General features: G+C 34.4%; 1 protein-coding gene across 1 annotated transcript in view; it reads right to left on the bottom strand.

Annotated features, from left to right (window-relative positions):
* Nucleotides 1-1377: 1377 nt before the first annotated feature.
* Nucleotides 1378-22149, bottom strand: part of DENND1B (DENN/MADD domain containing 1B) — a gene marked incomplete at its 5' end in the record, with an annotated part of 173536 nt that continues 152764 nt past the window's right edge. The window contains 3 exons of the mRNA XM_011995787.1: nt 1378-2709; nt 3458-3674; nt 4590-4672. Of these exons, the coding sequence (XP_011851177.1) occupies nt 2197-2709; nt 3458-3674; nt 4590-4672 (813 nt within the window). The remainder of the gene's footprint in view (nt 2710-3457; nt 3675-4589; nt 4673-22149) is intronic.

Below are 22149 nucleotides of genomic sequence, written 5' to 3'. Positions count from 1 at the left end.
GTGACCTTCTTTCCTTGATTTAAAACAGCTCTTTTGCTATATGGACTTCTTCCATTATAAACCTCAGTAAAGTAAGTTATAATTTTGTAATAAGCTTATAAAGGCAACATTTGACAAGAACCTTGAGCCTTCTGTATTAAAAAATAAGGATTAAACATTGTTTTCCTTAATGTATACAGTCCATATTTATAAGGGAAACAAGACTTGTCTTCTTATTCATAATGAATAAGTGTCCCAAATAACACATATCCATTTAGATTTTGAAACATAGGTTTTAAAGAAACTTGGTCATTTTCTTTAAATTATTTCAAACCCTCTTCTTGGATTTTAACTGAAATTATATTCTTTCAATAAATATTTAGAATATAGTCTTATTGGGGTTCTTTAATGGTTTCTTGAAAGTATTTTGTTTTTGTAATGTTGTAATGATTTCTTGAACATATTTTCTAAAAAGAAATGTAAAAAAATCAGGTATACAGTGGATATACTGAAAATGCTAATAACAATTTAACCATACTGTCACTGCTTTTTTCCCTGATTCTACCTGTTAATCCAGTCTATCATGAAGTCATCAGTACATGATTCCTTCTCAGACGAATTCCAAAGCTCAACAGTGAATCTGAGAAAGAAGAAACAAATTTTCTATACAGAATTCCCAATAATTTATGTAGATACTTCTCTGCCCTAAAGAAGGGGAATTATGACTCCTCACTCCTGCATGTAGTGACTTCCTTCAAAAACGACAGCATGGAAAGGGCAGGAAGAACTTTAGAGTGACAAACGCTACCACCTCAGCCAGGTTATCAAGCTCCGAGTCAGCATTCACACATCATGTTGACAGTACATATCCTTGATATGACCTGATGAAAATGGCACTTTACTTCTGTGATCATCTCCTCAAAACCCATAATCCCAGTCTAATCATGAAAAAAAAATCCAATAAACTCCAAGAGAGGAGCAAGCTACAATTTATCTGACAGTACTCTTCAAAGCTGTCAATGTTATCAAAAATAAGCAAAGTCTAAGAAACTGTCACAGGCAAGAGGAGCCTAAGGAGACATTCCAACTCAATATAATGTGGAATTCTGAATAGGATCTTGATGTGGAAAATAGATATTAGGAGAAAACTAAGAAAATTTGAATAAAGTATGGACTATCAATATTGGTTCATTAATTGGGGCAAATGTACCATAGTAACGTAAGATGTTAATAACAGGGGTAGATGGGAACTCTCTGTACTATCTTTGCAATTTTTCTGTAAATCTAAAACTTCTAAAATACCAAGTCAATTATTTTAAAAACTAAATTTAGGATGATGATATGAAGCATTTTGATAGAGAATTATTAGTTAAAAAAGGTTTTTTGTTTTTTTTTTTGGTCAGGACAGTTTATGTTGTATTTGGCTTTCTTGGGGTGGGCCCCTAAATAGCAAAGGCATACAGAGAGACTGTGAGAACTTGTTAGAGTGTCTCATTTGTAAACAGAAGTCATTAACTTCACATTGAAATTCAGTACTTCCTATATTTCACTGAATGAAAGGTAAATGTATACTTTTATACTTATTGGAAAACACAGCTACAGTGCTTTTGTAAGCAAATTAAGTATTTCCATAAGAGCTTTTTAATCTTGAAAAGATGAATTTTGACCTTGATTTGATGAACAGAAAAAGGCATTATTGCTCTGCAGAACACTAATAACTTATCTTTCAAACTTTACACATACTTTCATACATTATTTAAGTATGCTTAATACAGCTTTAAGATTAAGGCAATTAGTGGGTTAACAGTTTCATCAGTTTCAGGCTAGTTTTGATAAGTTTTGATATCTTGATCAGTTCATGCTCAACCAGATTAGTATAGTAGCTACTGGTTATGTGCATGGGTTATATATGCATACTTAGTTTAAATAAAATGAATGGCATTAAGCACCAAACACTGGGAAATCTTACGTTCAATACATACTTTTAACATACATACACACTAGTACCTGATTTAAAAGCACAGTAGAATTCGCTTTATATTTAAAAATCAATGCATTTCATATATCCTCAAAATGAACAAGTGAGGAAAGTGTTCCAAATGCAAAAAAAAAAAAAAAAATTAAATAGAAAGAGTTGCCATTCCTACAAATAATTCTGTTTATGATGCAGATTGCATTGAATCTCAAAATGTCTCCATAGAAGCTTGGATGCAAGATTTAAGCTTGGTTTCCATTTGTGTTTTTGTCTGAAATGTTCAAGCTTTGTTGGAAGTCAGATGTCATATGACATAATGATACTACTTCATGGAGCAGTCCAGTATCTTCTGAAGTCTCTTTGGCTTCTTTCCCTTCTTTCTCCCAAGGAACAAAAGTCGATGAATGCCGCCCAAGATCAGGTATAAGCAGATCATCTGAAATCTGGGTTAGTGTTTCCCTGTTTTCTGTTTTTCCTTTATCAGTCTGGGAAACTTCAGGGGAAGTGAGTTGGAAATCCAATCCTGAAACAGGGTCACTCACATTGTCAGCACTGAGGTGCTTGTCACTGTTTTCTTCTTTCAGGATAAACAGAGAATCTGTCAAACCACTAGAGGAAACCCGCTTCCTGGGAGATGGAGGGAGGTGTTTGCCATGGAGGGCACTATCATCTTGTCCAAGATTCCACTCTGCTTGGTCACCAGAACCACTGCAGAGGAAAGCCAGGTTATTCTCACTAGGAGCATTAGATTTATTCTGAAAAAAGAAGAAACAACAAATTCAGAAAACTTTTAATAAGCATTAATTTAGTACTTTTTTTCTCATTTTGAAATAAATGTTAATAGCGTTAAGTTCCTCTCAGAGAAAATACAGCATTGAGAGTTAATATTACACACTTTCAAATGGCTCTATTAACAGGGATGAAATAGAATGGACTTTGGTTTCCATTGCCTTGCAGCTGTCACCTATCAAATTCAAACTAGATTATATAATTAATGCCAAGTTCTGAAGTCACTTACAATAAGAACAGGATTGTCATTACTCATACTTCTATCTCTGCTGTTTTTATAGCATTCGGTTGAATTTGCATAAAACAATGTTAAAAAATAAAATCATGTTCATTTTTGGGTAAGAAAAAATGATTTGAATGAATACATTTAGTGAATTTTTTTGACAACTCAGGAAATATAGGGAAAAAGTGAAAACATTTCACATTTAAAAAATTCCCCACAGACAAGTATAAAATTAGACAGCAAGAAAACATTATTGCTTGACAAAATAATTATGACAATAACCACCAGAACTAGATAAATGAAAGGGAAAATACTAGAATTTTATTAATAGAAATAATTTCTAGTGATTAAATTTTATCAAATTTTTGAAGTTTTGACCCTTACCTATTTAGAGGCTAAATGCTTCTACCAACAAAGATTATAAGATCCAGAATGACAGCAAAGGCAAGAATATTTTCTTCTAATTTTACAAGTTAAAAAAATCTACTAACCGTAGGTTTATAATCAATGTCATCCATTGATCTAAAGAAATCCAAGCTCTTTGCAGCTGCCAGCTTCCCCTGATCTGAGCTGTGTGTGCTCAATGTATCAAGAATCTCTCCTAGTAAGTCCATTTCACCTGAGTAAGGAGTCTTCACTCTTGTTTCAACAGAGTCATCACTCTCATAAAGATAAGCAGAAGCTTCTTCACCATCTTCAGAAGATAACCTGAAGAAAAATAAAACACACAGTAGTAGATAAATAACCATATTTACTGCATGTAAGTAATCTCTCACCAATTACATTACATTAATGAGTTAACAAAATCAATAATTGGTTCATGACCAAATTCTTTATAGTGATATGCATACCAATTCAAATATGGAAATATTTTATACATGCATTAAGAACAAGTAAAAAGTTTACAGTACCTTAGGAAACTGAAAGTAGAAGTAGGGCTTTTCACAGTTTAATTCTGTGGAATTTGGGACCCTAACTTCAGGAATATTAGATTGAACTACTTGGAAAGTTTGCTATAGCCTAAATTCACTTTCTATATTTAATATGGTTTTCCTCTATTTATTCACTTATTTTAGAGGAGAATGCACATTCCTTTATGTAGACAGAGATATATTTAATGAAGAAAAAGAATGTTCATTTTGTCATTGTCATATATCAATTGCAAAAAGCTAAACATATATTTCCCTTATATTAAAATTAATTTTTAACACTTTTTATTAAATTTTCATCTTCTGATATCACCATAAACTTGCCTCCTGTACCCTCAATTCCATTTCTTTCTATTGACTATTATCACCATTCCTGATATTTAACCTTCCTTTCTTCAGAATGAGTAAGAGCCTAATTTAGATGGGCTTCTATTGCCCCTTTAACACTATCCCAGGTATCTCCGTAGACATTATTGCTTTCCAAGAACAAGATATTTAAGGTCCATCTTAGTTTCCTGTCCCAAGATATCCCCCACAACATTGCAGAGCACTGCAAGGTCCTTTTGCTGAAGAACACTGTAAAAGGGCAACATCTGAGCTCTAGGAGCGCGTACTCTTGAAAATACCCTTTATTACCAAAAACTTCTGCTGTTAAGCCATACCACTTAATAGGACACCAAAATCCATTACTTACTTGCTTGCTCTTTCAATATCATCATCATCATCATCATCATAGAGAGCACCGTCAAGGCTCTTAAGAGGCCTTTTTAAGCGTGCCTGGAGAGAGATTGACAATAAATTGGCATTGGTAGTTTAAAATAAGGCTCTTTAGCAAATTTTAAAGAAACAATGTGATTTGATAAGAAACACTTTTGCAAGAAATATGCATTCAGGGTTTTTGAATATTACCCAATAACCTGACAAACTGGGACAGGAAGAAAGGGAAGCAATAAGGTATATTTATCTCAACACTTACTAACTTCTCAAACCAATAAAAAAAAATACAAAAAAACCCAGAAATCACTGGATTGAATACATATGCACAGTCACACAGACTTTCAGGCCCTGATTTAGGAATACTTGACTTATACTCAATCATACCCCCATGCACCCATCACCCAGTTTCAACAATTACAGTATTTGCCAATTTTGTTTCTTTTATCCCCGGCCCACACTCTCCTCTACCCCAAGCATTTTAAAGCTGTGCTTCTCCAATCTTAATGTGCATATAAATCACTTAGGGACTTATAAAAATGTAAAAGTGTAGATTCTGGTTCTATAGTGTTTCTGAGTCTGAATTTCTGCATTTCTAACAAGCTCTTAGGTAAAGTCAGTACTGCTGAATCTTGGGGGGTCACACTTTGAATCATTACGTTTTTGAAGCAAATCCCAGGCAACCTATTGATTCACCTGAAGTACTTCACTATGTATTTTTAACAACTTTTTAAAAAACATAACCAAAATGTCATTATCATACCTAGCAAGTTAATAATTGTTCTTTAATATCTTATATTACTCAGGCCATATTCATATTCCTCTATTTCTCCCCAGATTTTTTAGTATGCTTCTTTCGACCAGAATCCCAACAAAGTTAATGTTGTATTTGGTAGATATTTTTCTCAGGTCTCTTTCAAGGGACTCAGTTCAACCTTCCCTCTCCTATAAGCCATTCATACCCTTTAACATGTTATCCTGTCCTCATTTCCTATAAATTGGTAGCTATATCTGGAAACTTAGCCTCAGTTTCTTTTTCATCTTCCTTTGTTTTTGGCAAGAATATTACATGGGTATTGATATGTGCATTTTTACTTTATCATATGTGTAGGTACATAATGTTTAAATATCTCATTTTTGGTGGTACTAATTTTCATTAATGACTTCAGGTGTGATTCGTTGAGCCATCCATTATACATCTCATTATCAACTTTTGACTTGAAGGTTTTTAGCATTCCATGATAACCACTGGCTAAATCCACTATTTCATTAGGGGCTAAAGAATTATGCTTTTCTAGAGCATTCCTTCTATATTTATTTGCTGGCATTCTATAAAGAAGAGCTTTGCCTTATCAACTGTTTGACTATTCCAAAATACAATGTACAGGAAAGGCAGGACAAATCCTTGATTTCTTTCCTTTTAACAATTTTCAGAGTGATGACCTAGCTAGTGTCCTAACAATCTCCAAAGGCAAGTCATGAGCGTTTTTTTAAAATTTCCATTATTAATAGATACTTAATGTTGTTCAACCCACCACAATTCTTCTTCTTGATGTTCAAATTTGTCCATCTTTGAAATATTACATGATTTTTTTAAAATAGTCCTTATCTTTTAGAGCTATATCTTGAAATAGTCTCAGATTAAATGATACGCTTTGGGGTATTCATTTCAAAATAATTTAATGGTGGAGAAAGAGCGTAGGTGAGGCTGTGACTGAAATAAGATTGGCCATGAGTTGATAATTGGTGAAAGCTACATGAAAGGTTCCTGGGGATTTTTATAAGCTTCTCCTTCCTTCTGCATAGGTTTGAAATTTTCAAAATAAAGGTTTTTTTGTTTGTTTTTTAATGACCCCATCTGTTACCAGTGGTAGCCCTTTCAAGTTGATTCCTGTGTCCTTTGACATAAACTCAGAAGTGGTTAGTAAGCTTCCTGGTTTTGGCACAATAAGATGTCTCACTTCAACTTAGAATTTTTCTGCATCAAACCTGGAATCAGCCATTTCTTCTAAAAAAACCTGATTTCTTTAGATGGGAAATGGCATTTAAAGGTTCCAGTCTGGGTGCTATGGGTGCTCATGGCTGCAAACCATCCTTTTGAATGAACAACAGTAAACTTGAATTTGGAGACTTCAACCATGACACCAGAGAGGAATAACTTTCTGCCTTCTGATTTTGAGTTCCCAGTCTAGATAATTATCTTCTTTTATTGTAGCCACAAAGAGTAAGCAAATTTATGGAACCTATAGGACTGATCCCTACTCCACTCCCTCTATGCCACTGCTTGTGAGTGGCAGAAAGGAAGGAATGAGTAGCAAAATATGTTCTTATAACCCCTACTTGGAAAGTGTAGTGAGGTTCCCACAAGTTCAGTGATTAGAAATGTTATCTGGGGCCTATAACTGTCTAAAATTGGGGCCTATCACTTTACCACTATAAGTTTAAGGTACATGAGTTAAACAGAAATCCGCAGAGTAGCCTAAGAACAAAGCCACCACTCACAGCAATATTTCTGTGGGAAAAGCATATTTTACCTACTCTCTCCAATACTCACAAAATGTAATACAATCCTTTGTTTCTGAAGACAAGCCATTATTATTACACTGAGCTCTGTATATGCTTGGCTTTATACCAGCTAGCATGTCCTACATTTAAGTTTTTGTTTACAAAAGAAACAAACTGAAACAAACAATGTCTATGAAGAAACTGAAACTTTATATTGCTATCAATTAAAATCACTACTCCTTAAGAACTAATACAGGAAGATTAGACAATACATACTTAACAGTGTTTATATTTGTAGAGTACTTTGCAAAACATTCTCACATACACACAGGGAATACAAAGATAAATTAAGTCAAGTCTTTGACACTAAACAGCTCTAAGTCTAATGGACTCTACAATAAATCTGGAGGTATTCCCAGAGAAGTATATAATTTGCCCAAGGATACACATTTTATCAAAACTAGAAACCAGAAAACAGAACTTGTGTCTTTCCCTATTGTGTTGCAAGTCCATTGTTCATTTTCTTCCACAAAAGTTCTTTATATTCTGTAGCTGTCTGCATGTACCATAGCTTCTCTCTACTTTTTAAGTCCAACATTTTTTTTGTGAAGCTACTGCTTTTTCCACAATCAAACATCTACATCATATAAGCTTCACAGATACATTTAAATTTTAGTTTCATATTTCCTAGCTAGATAAGCATTCTATCCATTTCTGTATAGGGATGTTAAAGTGTATCTTATGATGAGTTTTAACACTAGAAGTAAAATTAGAAACAGAAGTAAAACTGATTAATATGTTGTTTTCCTTTCCTTGACTGTTAACCTTTGTGTTATCCATACTTACTATACATGTACTTAAAATTATTTACATATATGAAATAAGCTTCTTCCAATTAATAGTCATTGAATATATATCAACCTGTATCAGGAACTGCAATTTATATATGAGAAATAACAACGTCTAAACAGGTGATAGAATATGTCAATTGCTTGATGACTTCTACATCATTTTGTTAAGGTCACAAAAAAAGAAAAAAATTAAGGAGAAAAATAATCATAATGTAATCAGCATTTAAGATAGAGAAGAACAGCAGTAGAGATAATCTGGGACCATACAAGCTCAGCAGTTGATAGTGTTCTGGTGGGTTGCAACTCTGAAGCACAGTGCTTTCAGGGGAAATAAAGGACAGTTTTCCCCATGTTCAGAACATACAACACAGGGCAAAAAGGCCTGGTCACAATCTTAAAAACAAAAGTCTTTTGTGGGGAAATGGTAGTAAGTAAGCTTAGACAGCAGAATACATACTGTGTATTCTTAAGGATGCCAATACCTAGCCAGTAACAGCACATCTTCATCCAGGTTAACAAATTACAGACATATCATTATTAAAAACATGCATATGAACTGCACAGGACTTGAAATGTAAATGACTATGAGAGAGAAAAATAATCTCAACTCACACAATAAAAATAAAAAATATATACATTCTTTTAACACAATTGAGTATAGTGACTTATCCTTCAAAATCCAGCTCAAGTGTAGCCTCTGGAAAGCTTTATCTGGTAAGTATTCCTCTGTATGGCCACATACTTGGTAAACATTTGGCAAATGGACTATTAATATCAGTGTGTTAATTGCTCATGTGTCTACCTGCACCACTACACTCAGAGCTCTCTATAAGTGGGATTCAAATTTCTTACTTCTTTGTGCTCTTTGCACCCTATTGTATGCCTTCCTAGCATGGAAGACAGTAGCATGAATGCAGTATGTGCTTACTGGGTGTTTGTGGATTAAAGAGATGCTAGAAATTCCAAGAATAATGTGGCTGCTGCCTTACTTTGAGGAAGTACAGAATAGCAGCTTACAGTAGGTTCTCAATAACTATTTGCTGATGAAAAAAAAAAAGAATAAATGACATTCGCTTGCCTTTCGTTCATTAGGTCCTGCAAGATCAAGGTCTGCGCCCTAGGGTTCCCTTTGTTCTAACCCAAGGGCATCACCATGGCCTTCTTCAATCCCTTATATTTGTCCTGATTTGTCCTAGCACAGGACTTTGCATATGATGATTCCTCTACAAGAAAAGCTCTTCTCTTACCTTTATCTTCTTTGCAGTCTTTGTCTATACACATCTATTCTCATTGAAACATATGTAGTAACTGCCTACCCCATATTGAGTCTCTCTTATTCTGTCTTGTAGAACCCTACAGTCTGTAAATTGCTGACAGAGTGATCTTTTTAAAAGGCAAACCTAATCATGCTATACCCCTGTTTAACGATATCCTTCAATGGCCCCTTACAGTTTTCAAGATAAAGCTCATACTCTTTGCCTTGCACAGAGGGATCTGCCTATGGCAGAATCTCTGGAGGCTTCACCTGCCATAGAGATGTTTGCTCCACACTACCAAACCGTCTCCTTTTCTTGTATACTTCTCAATGTCTTCTGCCTGTCCTACACGTGGGCTGATATGCTACCAAAACTTCTTTCTTCCTGGCTCTTCCCCCCAGCCTCCCCATTTTTTTAAGTTATCCTTCAAACCCTGGCTCAACAGTTTATCATTCAGGAAACACTCCTTTGCTCACCAATTAATTTATACACCATAAAGTTCTCTCTCCCACTGTACAGTAGGCTTTTGAGGGCAGACCCCTTGCCTTGCTAATTTATCTCTCGTGCCCTCAGAATCTAGCACATTGTGTGGTACATACTAGTTCCAGAAAAACTGCAAAAGACTCTGAAAGGAGCAAAATGATCATGAGGTGTCTGATCAGTGGAATGATGAATGCTGTCTAGAAGGTCCTGTGGGGGTAATCAAGTTCTGTAGTGCTCTGCATCTTTCGTTGTCTTTTAACTGTCTTGCCAGGATATAATTAGACAAATTGTACAACCAAGGCCTTACCTGAAGTGGCAGTAATGACAATCCATTATAATGGAACAAAGAGGTTGTTGTATTTATGGAGTCAATGCCCACAAAACCCTCCCAGGAAAACTCACATGCTGCCTGCCTGAGAGAGTCCAACCTTACTGCGGTAAGAAAGACCCTTTTCTAGAAAACCAGGAACCTTAGCAAATTTGGAGACTCTCAAGAGGCTCTCACCCTAATTTACAGATGTTTCAGGTAAACCATATGGTGGCAAGGTTTCTTGGGCTTAGTTGCTTAGCTTCAAGATAGCAAATAGCAGAGAGTACATAAGCTCAATCTGAGGTTTCTTATGAAAATTTACATAAATAAGCAAATTCTGAAGCCCTAGCTAGTCAATACTGCATGGCTATAGATTTACAAAGCAAACTCAAGGAGGCTTAAATGTTAATTAACTTTCTAGTTGCCCCAATATAAATAGTCATGCCAAATCTAGTAAGAACAGCCTTCTTTTTGTGACTAAGAATAATTTTAGAGATTATTATGAACACAAGCGGGGAGGCTGTTGGAAAAATTGTGAAAGACTTTGAAATGGGGGAAAAAAAATATTGCCATCCTCCCAGTGGAATGCTGAGTGCTGTCTAGCATTCTTTTCCAGGATTTTCTGATACTATACAGGTCTGTACCATTCATGGGTTCTATTTTATAGCTCTGTAAAGATAGAAATTAACTTGTGAAAGGGTGATGGTAACGCAAATGTTTCTTGTCCACAGAGATGCAAGCAAATTTTGTCCAGTGAAGATGTAATTATTACACTGTGGACATTATGGTTTTGTATCTGTCCGCATGTACATTTCAGTACTCTAGACTGTTTCTGTTTTTTAGATTGTCCTTTATACCACTTTATTAGGGTTTCCATATTAATTAATGAGCTAATTAAAATATGAGTCATAAATTTATTTTTATTGTAAAATTATTCTTTAGGGCAGGCAGAAATGTTTTCTGAATAAATGAATATCCTTATACATAGTAGGTAGTTTTTGCTGAGAATCTATTAATGAACTGATAAGAAAAATATAAAGAATAAAGTACTATACTAGTTGATTGACATAAACATTTTTAGTGTCCATGAGGCACAGAAGGGTATTATATTCATTCATTCGACAAAGATTAAAGAAATGCCTGCTTTATGCCAGGCACTGGGCTACATGCTAGGGTACAATATGGCTAAGAAGAGGCTCCTTGTCCTCATGGATATTATATTCTAGTAAATGAGACATGAATTAAATTGAACAGTCATACAAATGAGCATAAAAATTATGACTTCAGTTAATTTGTACTAAACTATGATTGCTATGAAAGCCTTTCAGGAAGTTGATCTAGTGTGGGAGGTCAAGGGAAGTCTTTTCCTGAAAGATATTTGAGTTGAGCTCTGAAAAGTTAGTAGGTGTTAGTTAGATGATGGAAGATGTAGCAATACATGCAAATGTCCAGTGGTGGGACAATCAGGACAAATATTAAGGAATGAAAGATAACTATTGGTGTGCATTGTGGATTGGGGCTTATGTTGGTGCATGAGATTTTTTAAGGGGCCCATTAAGACTTGCAATTATCCTCTTAATCACTAGATGGCAGACACACATTAAGAAGGCAAAAGCTGGAAATTTAAATTCAAGGGGGATTATAATAGTAAGGTGGGGGAAATCAAAGATTCAGCAGGGAAGTATGGGAGATGAGAATTTAGTAGGGGCGGGTAGCCATGGGATAGCCTCTGGACTTACAGGTCCTGACAATGAAGAGCAATAGAAAGCCATTTAACCAACAAATATTTATTGAGAACCTACTGAAAGCTGCTACTGTGTATTCCCTGAAAGTTAGTAGCTGTACCTCATTTTTCTTTCGGTTCTTAGTATATTTTCACTTCAACATCCATTAAGCACTTATTACCTGCATACTACTGCCTTCCATGCTGTGAAGCATAACAAAAGAAATGAAAAAGATGTTTCCTTTACTCAAGAAAAAATATAGGGTGAAATGTCAAAATACTACATATAATAGAGCAGTTATAAATAAAAACTTTATTCCTCATTGTATGAACATAATTGATAAACTTTTTGATCATAGATGAAAATCTTACATAAATTACCGTTAATACTGATAGTGTCAAGTTGTTGATGTTCCTAAATAATGAAAAAATAGGTTCAGTCAGCTAACAACATAACTGTAACTAGATATTGTAAACACTGGTAAATTCTGGGATCTAATAAGAAGGTATAGAAGTTTCTGAACTGTACAGACCTGCTGCAGCTATCACATTAACACTGGTTATTTCACTAGTCATGTTGAGGCTGTGCAAATTAGTAACTCTCCTTGAAAGGTAGTACTACACAAAACAAGGGCACATTTTTGTTTGGATGTAAAATACATCATCAGAAAACAAAATAAGTGAAGTTTTACATCATTCTGATACAAAGAATTAAGAATAAAATGGGGAACTGGATGTCACACAACCTCAATTAGACTGCTCCTAGGGCCTAAACACACATAATTGTAAAAGTTTTGCTCCCCTGAACATGTAAAATGTCAAGTACACATCTAATATATGTAAAAATTCATGAAGTGAACATTCGTATAACAAGGGATGCTTGCTAAGAACGTGAAAAGGTACTAAATTAATGAAAAAGAAAGGCTATCAGCATGGAATACAACTTATTAGAGGAGATATTCTACTAGAGACACTGACCCTACAGGTAGATATTGAGTGAAAAAAACATACTGGTAAAGACAAGAAGGAAAAGTATTTTATATGAAAGAAAAAAATATAAGAAAATGTACATAGAAAGTGACAGAGGTAGAAGGACCAAGACACAAAACCATAGAACTTAATGTCTGAGGAGACCTCATGAAATTAGTTTAGTTACAGTAAGCAAAATAAATCTTTCTTTTCACTGCAATGGTTTCCAAAAAGTGCATCAGAAAGTAGTATGATGAAAATCACTCCAAGGAGTGCACCAAGGAGACTGTCAACCTTGCAGTTACCATTTTGATCACCAGGTGGCAGACAAATATTAATAAGGCAAAATGCAGGGTAAATTTAAATTCCTGGGGGTTGGTAGGGGGAGGAATAAGGGATACAGGCAGATGAATGAGAAAATATAAATTTTTAGACATAAGAAAATTAAGATGCTTGTAACATATAAATTTTTTGAAAGTAGGTACAATCTGTACTACTACCTCCATTTTAGAGTTGAGGCAACTGAGATCCAGAAGTGTTACCTTGCTTATCTAAAGCCTACAACAAATCCCCAAGCTTATGTATCTTGCAGCCTAAGAAAAAAATATCTGCATGAAATAATATGTGAATAAATTAAAGAATAACATAGAATTATAATGGTTACATCTTAAAATGCATGGCAGTTTATAATTCGAAATGAGCTTTAAAAAGTTGTTTTAATTTGTATAGGAAATAACTGAAGTACAGAGTTAAAAGACTTACCCATGATTGATTTGCTTCAGTGTGTTAGCTGCTTTATGTGCTGTATTTTATTTCATTTAAATATCTACTATACAACAAATCTGGTGAACATTTTCTCTACTGTACATATTAGGAAACCAAAAGATTCACAAAGCAAAGTGACTTGGGCAAGACGAGGTAAATCATAAGAGTGTGACTCCAACCCAAGTGTTCTCACTCATGAACAGAACTGTTTTCATCATAACTATCCTAGATAAATAAGTCCAGAGAGACCCAGAAGAAATAAATGTCCAAGAACTAGCCTGAGAAAGGCTAGCTCTAAAAATGGCAAGCTTTAAACGTCATTTTTTAAGGCAGGTGGTAGTTACAGAATAAGAGTGCTAATGTTCCAGGTAGGTGAAATGTCAGGATGAAGAGACAAGAGCTGAACATTCCTTGCCAAAGATGCTGAAAACATACCTGTCGGGGCAAAAACGTAAACTGGAAGATTAACAAGATACCTGATGATTAAGGGCTATTATTATTAGGCTAAGGACACAAAATTTTATACAAGCATCAGAATTACATTCCCTGAGCAGGTGACTGCTATGTGAGACTAGGTCACTAGCAAAGATTCTGATGTGGCCCTAACACATCCAAGGACCCTTTACCAATTCCCCCAGTCCATAGTGATTTCAGATTCTTTGTCAGTTTTATTCATGTATTTCTCTACCACTCAACTGTCACCTGATATATTCTCCATTATAAAGGCAGTGTTTAATTTTAAGTACATTCCTCTCTTACCAAATCCTTGAGACTAAGAATCATATCTTTTCATTTGTTTTGCTTCTAATATCACTTCCACTTCCACTTAGAATGCAAAACCTGAAAGAGAATGTCACTCCCATCCTAACAATGAGAAAAAGGTGGATAATCTTTTTTTTAAATCATAATTTTTCTTGAACCTATGAGACCTGTGTTGCAAGTCAACCAAGAAAACTGAATTTCATATATTACAAGCTCCTCCAAGGAGAGATGAGAGACAGGATTAATTTCACTCTTGGCAAAGCACAAGGAAAGAGGTAGCTGCCATATAACAGGTAAGAAAAAAATCTGCTAAAATGTTAATGAAGTCTTAAAGGCCAACTATGGGCTAACATGTCAGCTTAGAATAGCTGGGAGTCTCAAAGACAGGGGGAGTTTGCACATGCAAGCTCTTTTCCATATATAAATTCCTGTAATTTTATTTCCAACTGAGGTAACTCTACTACCTGGTGCTCATAAGAAAAATTGGGAGCAGTACAGGAGACTGAAAAGCACTTCCCTTGGTGGTTCAGGCTTGCAGGAGGTGACAGGCTGCACAGGGGCAGGCATGAAGTCCCACTGACTTTTGAGGACATTCATTTATATAAAACAAAAGCCCTGAACTGCTGACAAACTCACTGCCTCCCAAGACTGCTGGGGGAAATGTAGAAGTAAAACCTTTATCTGCCCTAGGGAAGAATAAGAAACCTTCTTAAGCACAGAATCCTATACTGATACCAAGCAGGTCTACTACCACTGGGCAGGGCAGAAAAGCCTCGGCCACCTAAGACCAATCACAGATATAAGGAAGTTTCTCTGCCATGAAAAGAAAGTGGAAGGATGCTAAGAAAGCCCCACTCCTGAGGCACGGGGGCACATGGCCCACTTAAGATAAGCACAGAAAACACATAAGGCTAGGATCAACTAACTAGTCACAGATGTTAACTGCTGTGGGGGCGGGGGGAAGCATTGAGAGGAAACCCTCTATATAGCTCAGGGGTACCAGGACTGCTGATAGCTCAGAGTGAAGCAAGAACACTGAGAAAGTTTTCCAGTACCTTCTTTAGAAGTACTCTACTCTAAGCACAAGATAATAGCAGCCCATTGCAGGTAATGATATCAACAAAATCAAAATCCAGCTCATCTTCCAATGGACTCAGCCTCTTAAACAAATAGCATTACAGAAGAAGAGCCTGCCAATTTCTAGGTGTAAACACTATTTAACTCTTTCTACCCATTTCTGGGCGTAAATACTGTTTAACTCTTTCTATACACGGGGTCCAGCGTTCAATTAAGAATTACCAGACATGAAAAAGCAAGAAACATAAAGATGGACAACATGCATGAATAGATAGAATGATGGCAGACAAATGGAATCTGTTTTTTTTTTAAAAAAGTCAAGTGGTAAAAAAAATTTAAATGACGTAAGACATGAAGAATTCTTCTGATGGGCCCATTGGAAGACTAAGGAAAGATTCCGTGATCTTTAAGACAAGTCAATAGAAATTACTCAAAATGAAACACAAAGAAAAAAGAACAGGAAAAACAAAACAAACAAAAAATCAACAAGAAGAAACAAAACAGAGCATCCAAGAACTGAGGGATATTAGCAACCAGTCTAATTCACTGTGCTCCCAACACATAGTTGGCATTCATTAATTTTTTTGTGGTACGTTGTTATTAAAGTTGACAGGATATAAACAATATTACTAATACTTATGAAACTTCCGGTGACTGCTGGAAGAACAAATTCTGTCACTACACTAATTCTAATCTTCACAATAACTCTATGGAAGTGGACATAATTATCAATATTTTATAGATCTGAGGGCTAAGAGGATTAGAGAAGTTAGGAAAGTTATTCAAGTTCACATACCTTCCAAGTGGTAGTACTGTTCTGGTCCTGTTCTCTTATACTACAAAGCCTGGAATCTTTACATTCCCACAGGGGGTCCTTCTATTAAGTGATGAGGGTGATGGTTTGATGTAAAAAGGAAGAGTAAAAATAAACATCAATGAAGTAAAGTCTTTCTGAATTTCTAAATAATGTTCCTTAGTAAGTTAAGAGGAAATAAATGATCTTGAAAACTCTAGATCAGCAGGCCTAGCACGAAGTAGGTGTTCAGAGGAGGTATACAATCTCGAAAGCTGTAAAGCAGCACAACTAGATACTGGTTGTGTTGAACTGAATTAGACAAACTCTCCATTATGGTATGTCCATTCTGTTCACATTGCATTAAATGCATTAAATGCTTATTTATGCTAAGTTGGGGTCTGTTCTACAATTTGACTAAAGAAATCTGCATATTCGATTTTAGAGAGAATATGAGAAACCAGAACTGATCCCTTTACAGAGTGCTTTCACTGAATACAGATTAAGAAGTTTAGTGTCTGTCTAAAAGATCCCAGAAACACAGTAGTTTATATTTCATTTCCTCATTGTTAATCAGAAACTACATAAAAACCCGTCCAGTGGTAACACTCTACCAGGCATTCTAAAAGACTGTCTCTCACTGAAGTGTGTTAATAGGTAGAAGGAAGGTCTTGTATTCACAGGAAGTCTCATTATTTAACTGTGTTTATATGTAATATGTCTGTGAACTGTTAATACTTTTAGCCAACTTTAAAAGACAGTTCACATGCCAAGTAATTACATCAATTAAAAAATTTTTAAATACATTGTTTCATTTATTTTTTTTGGTCTTTAATATTTGGAAATGCAAATTCTACCCAAAGACCCTGCAGTAACTTTTCAGGACCAAGAGATTATTGATCAGTGCAAATACAAGTTTTATAAGATTATTAAATAGTATTCTCAAAACAAGTCAGTAACCCTTTGATAAATGGTAAGTTATTTGCAATTTCACTTTTGTTGACACGGTTTCAATATTTCAACATTTAAAAAGGTTTCTTAATACATGACAAGTCTACTGTATTTTCAATAAGACACAGAATTCAGTTCCTCTCACTAACTAATGTGAAGATGACTTTTCTAGCTTGGATAAATAATTTAAAAAGCAGTACTGAAGAAAAGAACCATATTATTTTCAATCACCTTAGTAAATTATGTTTTCAAAAAAATATATAGCTAAGGATTAAAATATTTGTTAGTAAAATAATTATAACTGCATTTTATTTCTCAGATTTACCATATTAATATAGAATTAGCATAAATGTGTGAACATGTGAAATCATCCAAGAGTAGACAGAGTATAAAAATGCTTCTGGTGTTAAATGAATCAAAGGTCTTAACAGAAATTGCAATTACATTTTGGTCTCAGAATCAAATAATACTAGTTTTCAAAAGAATTTACTATAAATGTCAAAAACACTAATAAAGGCAAAAAGAGAACAGATCTGTGAAATAACTGGTATTATATTCAAATGTTAGAAAAGCCATAAAGAACTGCAGAGAAGGCTGAAAAACATAGTCCTATTTTATAATTAGTATGGGCGCACAGGCCAACTTAAGATATTTATGTATTATTCTAGTGTTTTATGTTAGGAAGACATGGTAGGAAATATAACAATGTGTAGCAGACACAAATCCAGCTCAAATTATAAGATCCTATTATACCCCCATAGTTAGAGATCTATTGACATTTCTGAAAATTCCTTTCTCTTGGGGGACTTTAATAGGCAGCAGCAGTAGCCCTACAAAGAAAAGACTGGTTTTTCCTTTCATCGACACCAGCATTGATCTCTGACAAACTTTAAAGGCAGATCTTTATCCAAAACCAGAAGAAAACTGGCATTTCTTTATCCTAAGATTCTTGGAAAACAATAACAACTTGTCTACAAAAGGTAGGCCCTTTTGGAATAAAAAAATGTTGTTAATTTAATCAAGACCCCTTATAAACAAAAAAGGTAACAGGGAAAAACAAAGTCAACTAGGACAGAATATAATGAGGAAAAAATATTAATGATGTCATTACTGATGTAAAGTCTAGAATGGTAGTATTCACTAGATTTACTAAATGGAGAAATTAAGTTACTTTGTTTTTGCTTCAAGACATTGTAATAAATGACAGTCATTTCTGGCAATAAATTTGAAGAGTAAAATTATAACATTAAGATGCATGTCAACTTTAAAATGTCTCAAAATATGTACTGAACATGTTCACATAAAAAGATTATCTTCCATTATATGTTATTAATATACCAGGTATTGTTCAGCAGAGCTAAACATTTTAAAAATGAAGTCCAAGCAAGTTATTGAAAGGAAGAGTTGGCTTTGAATTATTTCTTTGATAGAATTATGTTATTGAATAATCTTATGACAATATAAATGTCTCAGTGTGTATTCTGTTGTATATTCTGTTGTGTTTCTAAAAGATACACTACTCTGAAAGGCGTTAAAATTTTTTTGTAACTATCTTCTAAGGAAAGTACTATACAATGTCCACTAGAGGGCACCCTTGTAATCTATAACTGATTTAAAACAAACATTTAATTATAATCAAATTTAACATTTTAGAAATTAGTATTATTTCAACAGAGAAACAAAAGAGAAAAATAACTTTCTTTCACATTAACAATATGGAGGGCATATTTTCCAAAGTGAACTCGAAGGATCAATTTTATAAATTATTGACATTAGTATTAATATAATTAGACTACATATATCCTTGGAACGCAGACTGCTAAAATGTGTTTTCATTTAGGCAGTTTTTTTTTAAGGACATGTGTTAAAAGAAGAACATTCACTTAACTTATTTCAAGAGAGTTTATCACTTGAAGTTTTTTCTTTTTTCTTGAGGCAGAGTTTGGCACCATCTCGGCTCACCTCAACCTCTGCCTCTCAGGTTCAAGTGATTCTCCTGTCTCAGCCTCCCGAGTCGCTGGAATTACAGGCATGAGTCACCACGCCCAGCTACTTTTGTATTTTTAGTAGAGATGGGGTTTCTCCATGTTGGCCAGGCTGATCTTGAACTCCTGAACTCAAGTGATCTGCCCACCTCGGCCTCCCAAAGTGCTGGGATTCCAAGCATGAGTGACTGCACCTGGCCTATCCCTTGAAGTTTTATAATGTTTTCTTATTATTTTAACATTTCAGCTTGATAATAGTGTTCTCAATACTGAGCCAAATCAGTGATAAAAATAAAGATTGTCTTGCTTATCATGATTTGATCCAATTATTTGATTATTTTGTAAACGTTTATTTTACAAAATAAAGTATTCCTTCCAATTTTCTGCCCCACCCCTACTGCATGTAACAACTATTTTCTCTTTTTGATTTACAATTACTTTTTTTCTTGGTCAAAAGTAAGTGGTTACTTTCCTCTATAAACACTGAGTACACCCTTTTTCTCCTGACCAGTAAGGCAAACTATTCAACAGACGGTATTTTTCCAAAGATCCCAACAAGTATACAGTTTTCCTAAATCTATTACATCATCCGAACAAGAAACACTGTATTTAATTACATTCATTTTATTCCCAGAGTCCAGTGAATTAATATGAAGAATAGGTTTGATAAATACAATGCTATAAACCACACCCTACTAGGTGCAGACAGCCCATCTTTTCTCATGCTTAGGAACTAAGTAATTTAAGACAACCTAAGATACTATCTTTTCTTATAAGTTTCACAGAAAATTTCATCTGCGGCATTTTAAAATATGACATTTATTATATATAAAAATAAACTATTTGGTTGCTCATTTTTTAAAAAAAATGCTAACATATTGAGATTTCTCTTAAGTCCCTATTTAATCAAAATATGACTTTGAAATGCTTTACTTGTAAGTCTCTGCATGCATAAAAGTATATATGACTTCTGAGCATATTTTAAAATATAAAAGTATGTTACTCATCAACTATAAAATGAACTCATAGCTATTGTGCTATGTTCCACAAATCCATTAGAATGTTTTATAAACCATTAAATGCATAAAGATTCAAAAAGACAAAAAGTTTCATTTTTAAGTGTGATATTACCTTGCATAATGGATAAAAATATAAAATCACAAGATTATATTTTATGCTTAAAGCATTCTTATTTGTGCATTCAAAAGATAACTATTTATATCTCAAACTATTAGTCTATATGTGACTATATTAAAAAAGTAAAATAAATGTCCACCAGTTTAATAGTGCTTGGTCTAACAGTAGAAATTATGACTATTAAACATATTTCTATTTATAAACACTGTATTTGGGTAAACATTCCAAGTGAGAGTATTTATCAACAAGCATACTGCTTTGTATCACACTGCAAATGAAAAATAACTTTCCACTCATATTTTCTCATGCTGTTTTTACATAATTAACTGGAGAGGCTGAAAATCTAAAAAGATTGCTATTTGTCCCAGACATGAAATAGTTAAAAGTGGTGTGTGCATGTGGGTGTGTGTGCGCGCGGGCACATGATCGTGTGCCAGGGTTTTAACAGGGCTTAACAACAAAAAGCTTCAGTCCCCCACTTTCCCTAGGTTTTGTTGTGGTGATTTTGCCTTGCTTAGGGCCATCCATCTGTTAATGTTGACTTGTAATACAGCTAAGCTCTCATGCTTGTTCAGTAGCATAGTTGAGGTGTCTGTGAGTCTCATGAAGACACACAGAAACATACACATTATAACTGCTAGACTAAGCCACGCATGGCTAATATGGAGCAATATCTCAGATATATATAAATTTTACATATTATTTAAAGAAATTTCTTATTCTTAGAAAAGAAAATGTTAATAAATGTTTATAAGTAAATATTTTAAAACATAATTTCAGATTATAGACTTATGTTATCTTATATTTTTTCACTAAGTCTCCAGCATTCTATTCTAAAATAAAACTGATGAAAGAAGGTAAGTACGTAGGATTAAGACTGTTCTGCACCATGACCAGTGGTCGTATTCTCAATGGACTCACTGGCCCTGTTTTCAATAAAACCAGAGAAGGATCCTTTCCCTGGAGTCCTGTTAGGCTGGGGCTGCTGTTGGAACTGTCATCTTTACACAGAGGAGAAAAGGGTTGGGTTTTACAAATGTGGAGCCTAATTGGGAGATCTTCATGGCTGTACCCTTGACATTTATTTAAGCCTCATCAACAAAACGGGAAATAGCCATACTAATTAGCACACCAGCACACAAATTACTATTTGTTGGAGGCGGACTATAGATTCACAATCTATTCCAAAGATAAGCTAAATACTGGAAAACAGGTTTAAAACACAATCTTAGAACTTTGTTCTTTTTCTTTTCTACAGCACACAGATTATAAAACTTCACAATGTTTTACTTTAAAATACATTCTTGGAATTTAAATGATCATAATCCCATTTTCATCTTTTGAAAAAGAGATGAAAATAAAGTCTCTCACTGACAAGTCTAGCTGGAAACTGGAAATGTAAAGTTCTTTAGACAACTGAGATACACTTCTGAAATGAATAATCAAATGGACTAGGAATGGGATGAGTGAAGACTATACTCAATTTTACTCACAATAAAATGACATACTTAAGGTCTTATAAACTTATAAATAAGATATTTCTTGGTACAATAAGTTTTATATTTCTATTCAAGTCACATACTGGGATCTATGGTCATCCCTACTTAGAATGAAGATGGATAATTTTAGGAGTCCTAACTACTTTAGTGATTAGAGATTATTAGTGATCCTGGACTGTAACTACCAAGAGAGAAGTCAGATGGTGCCATTGCTACAAAGACCTGGAGCTCAAGATATATGATACAGTAACCAGAAACAAATAGCTACCAATTATCAAGTACCAAGTATGTGGGAGATATTTTATATACATTATCTATAATGCCTACAGCATCCTGGGAAAATAACTTTTATTATTATTTTACAAATGTAAAAATTAAGGCTTAGGAATATTTTGTTTTGCTCAATGTTAAATCCTAGTACCTGTTTCAAAGTTAAGCTCTGTCTGGCTCTAAACTCCGTATCTTTATTTCTAA

Source organism: Mandrillus leucophaeus, unplaced genomic scaffold (genome assembly GCF_000951045.1).
Source record: "Mandrillus leucophaeus isolate KB7577 unplaced genomic scaffold, Mleu.le_1.0 Scaffold1132, whole genome shotgun sequence".
Taxonomy (NCBI): Eukaryota; Metazoa; Chordata; class Mammalia; order Primates; family Cercopithecidae; genus Mandrillus; species Mandrillus leucophaeus.
This window is presented reverse-complemented; position numbering and strand designations above follow the sequence as displayed.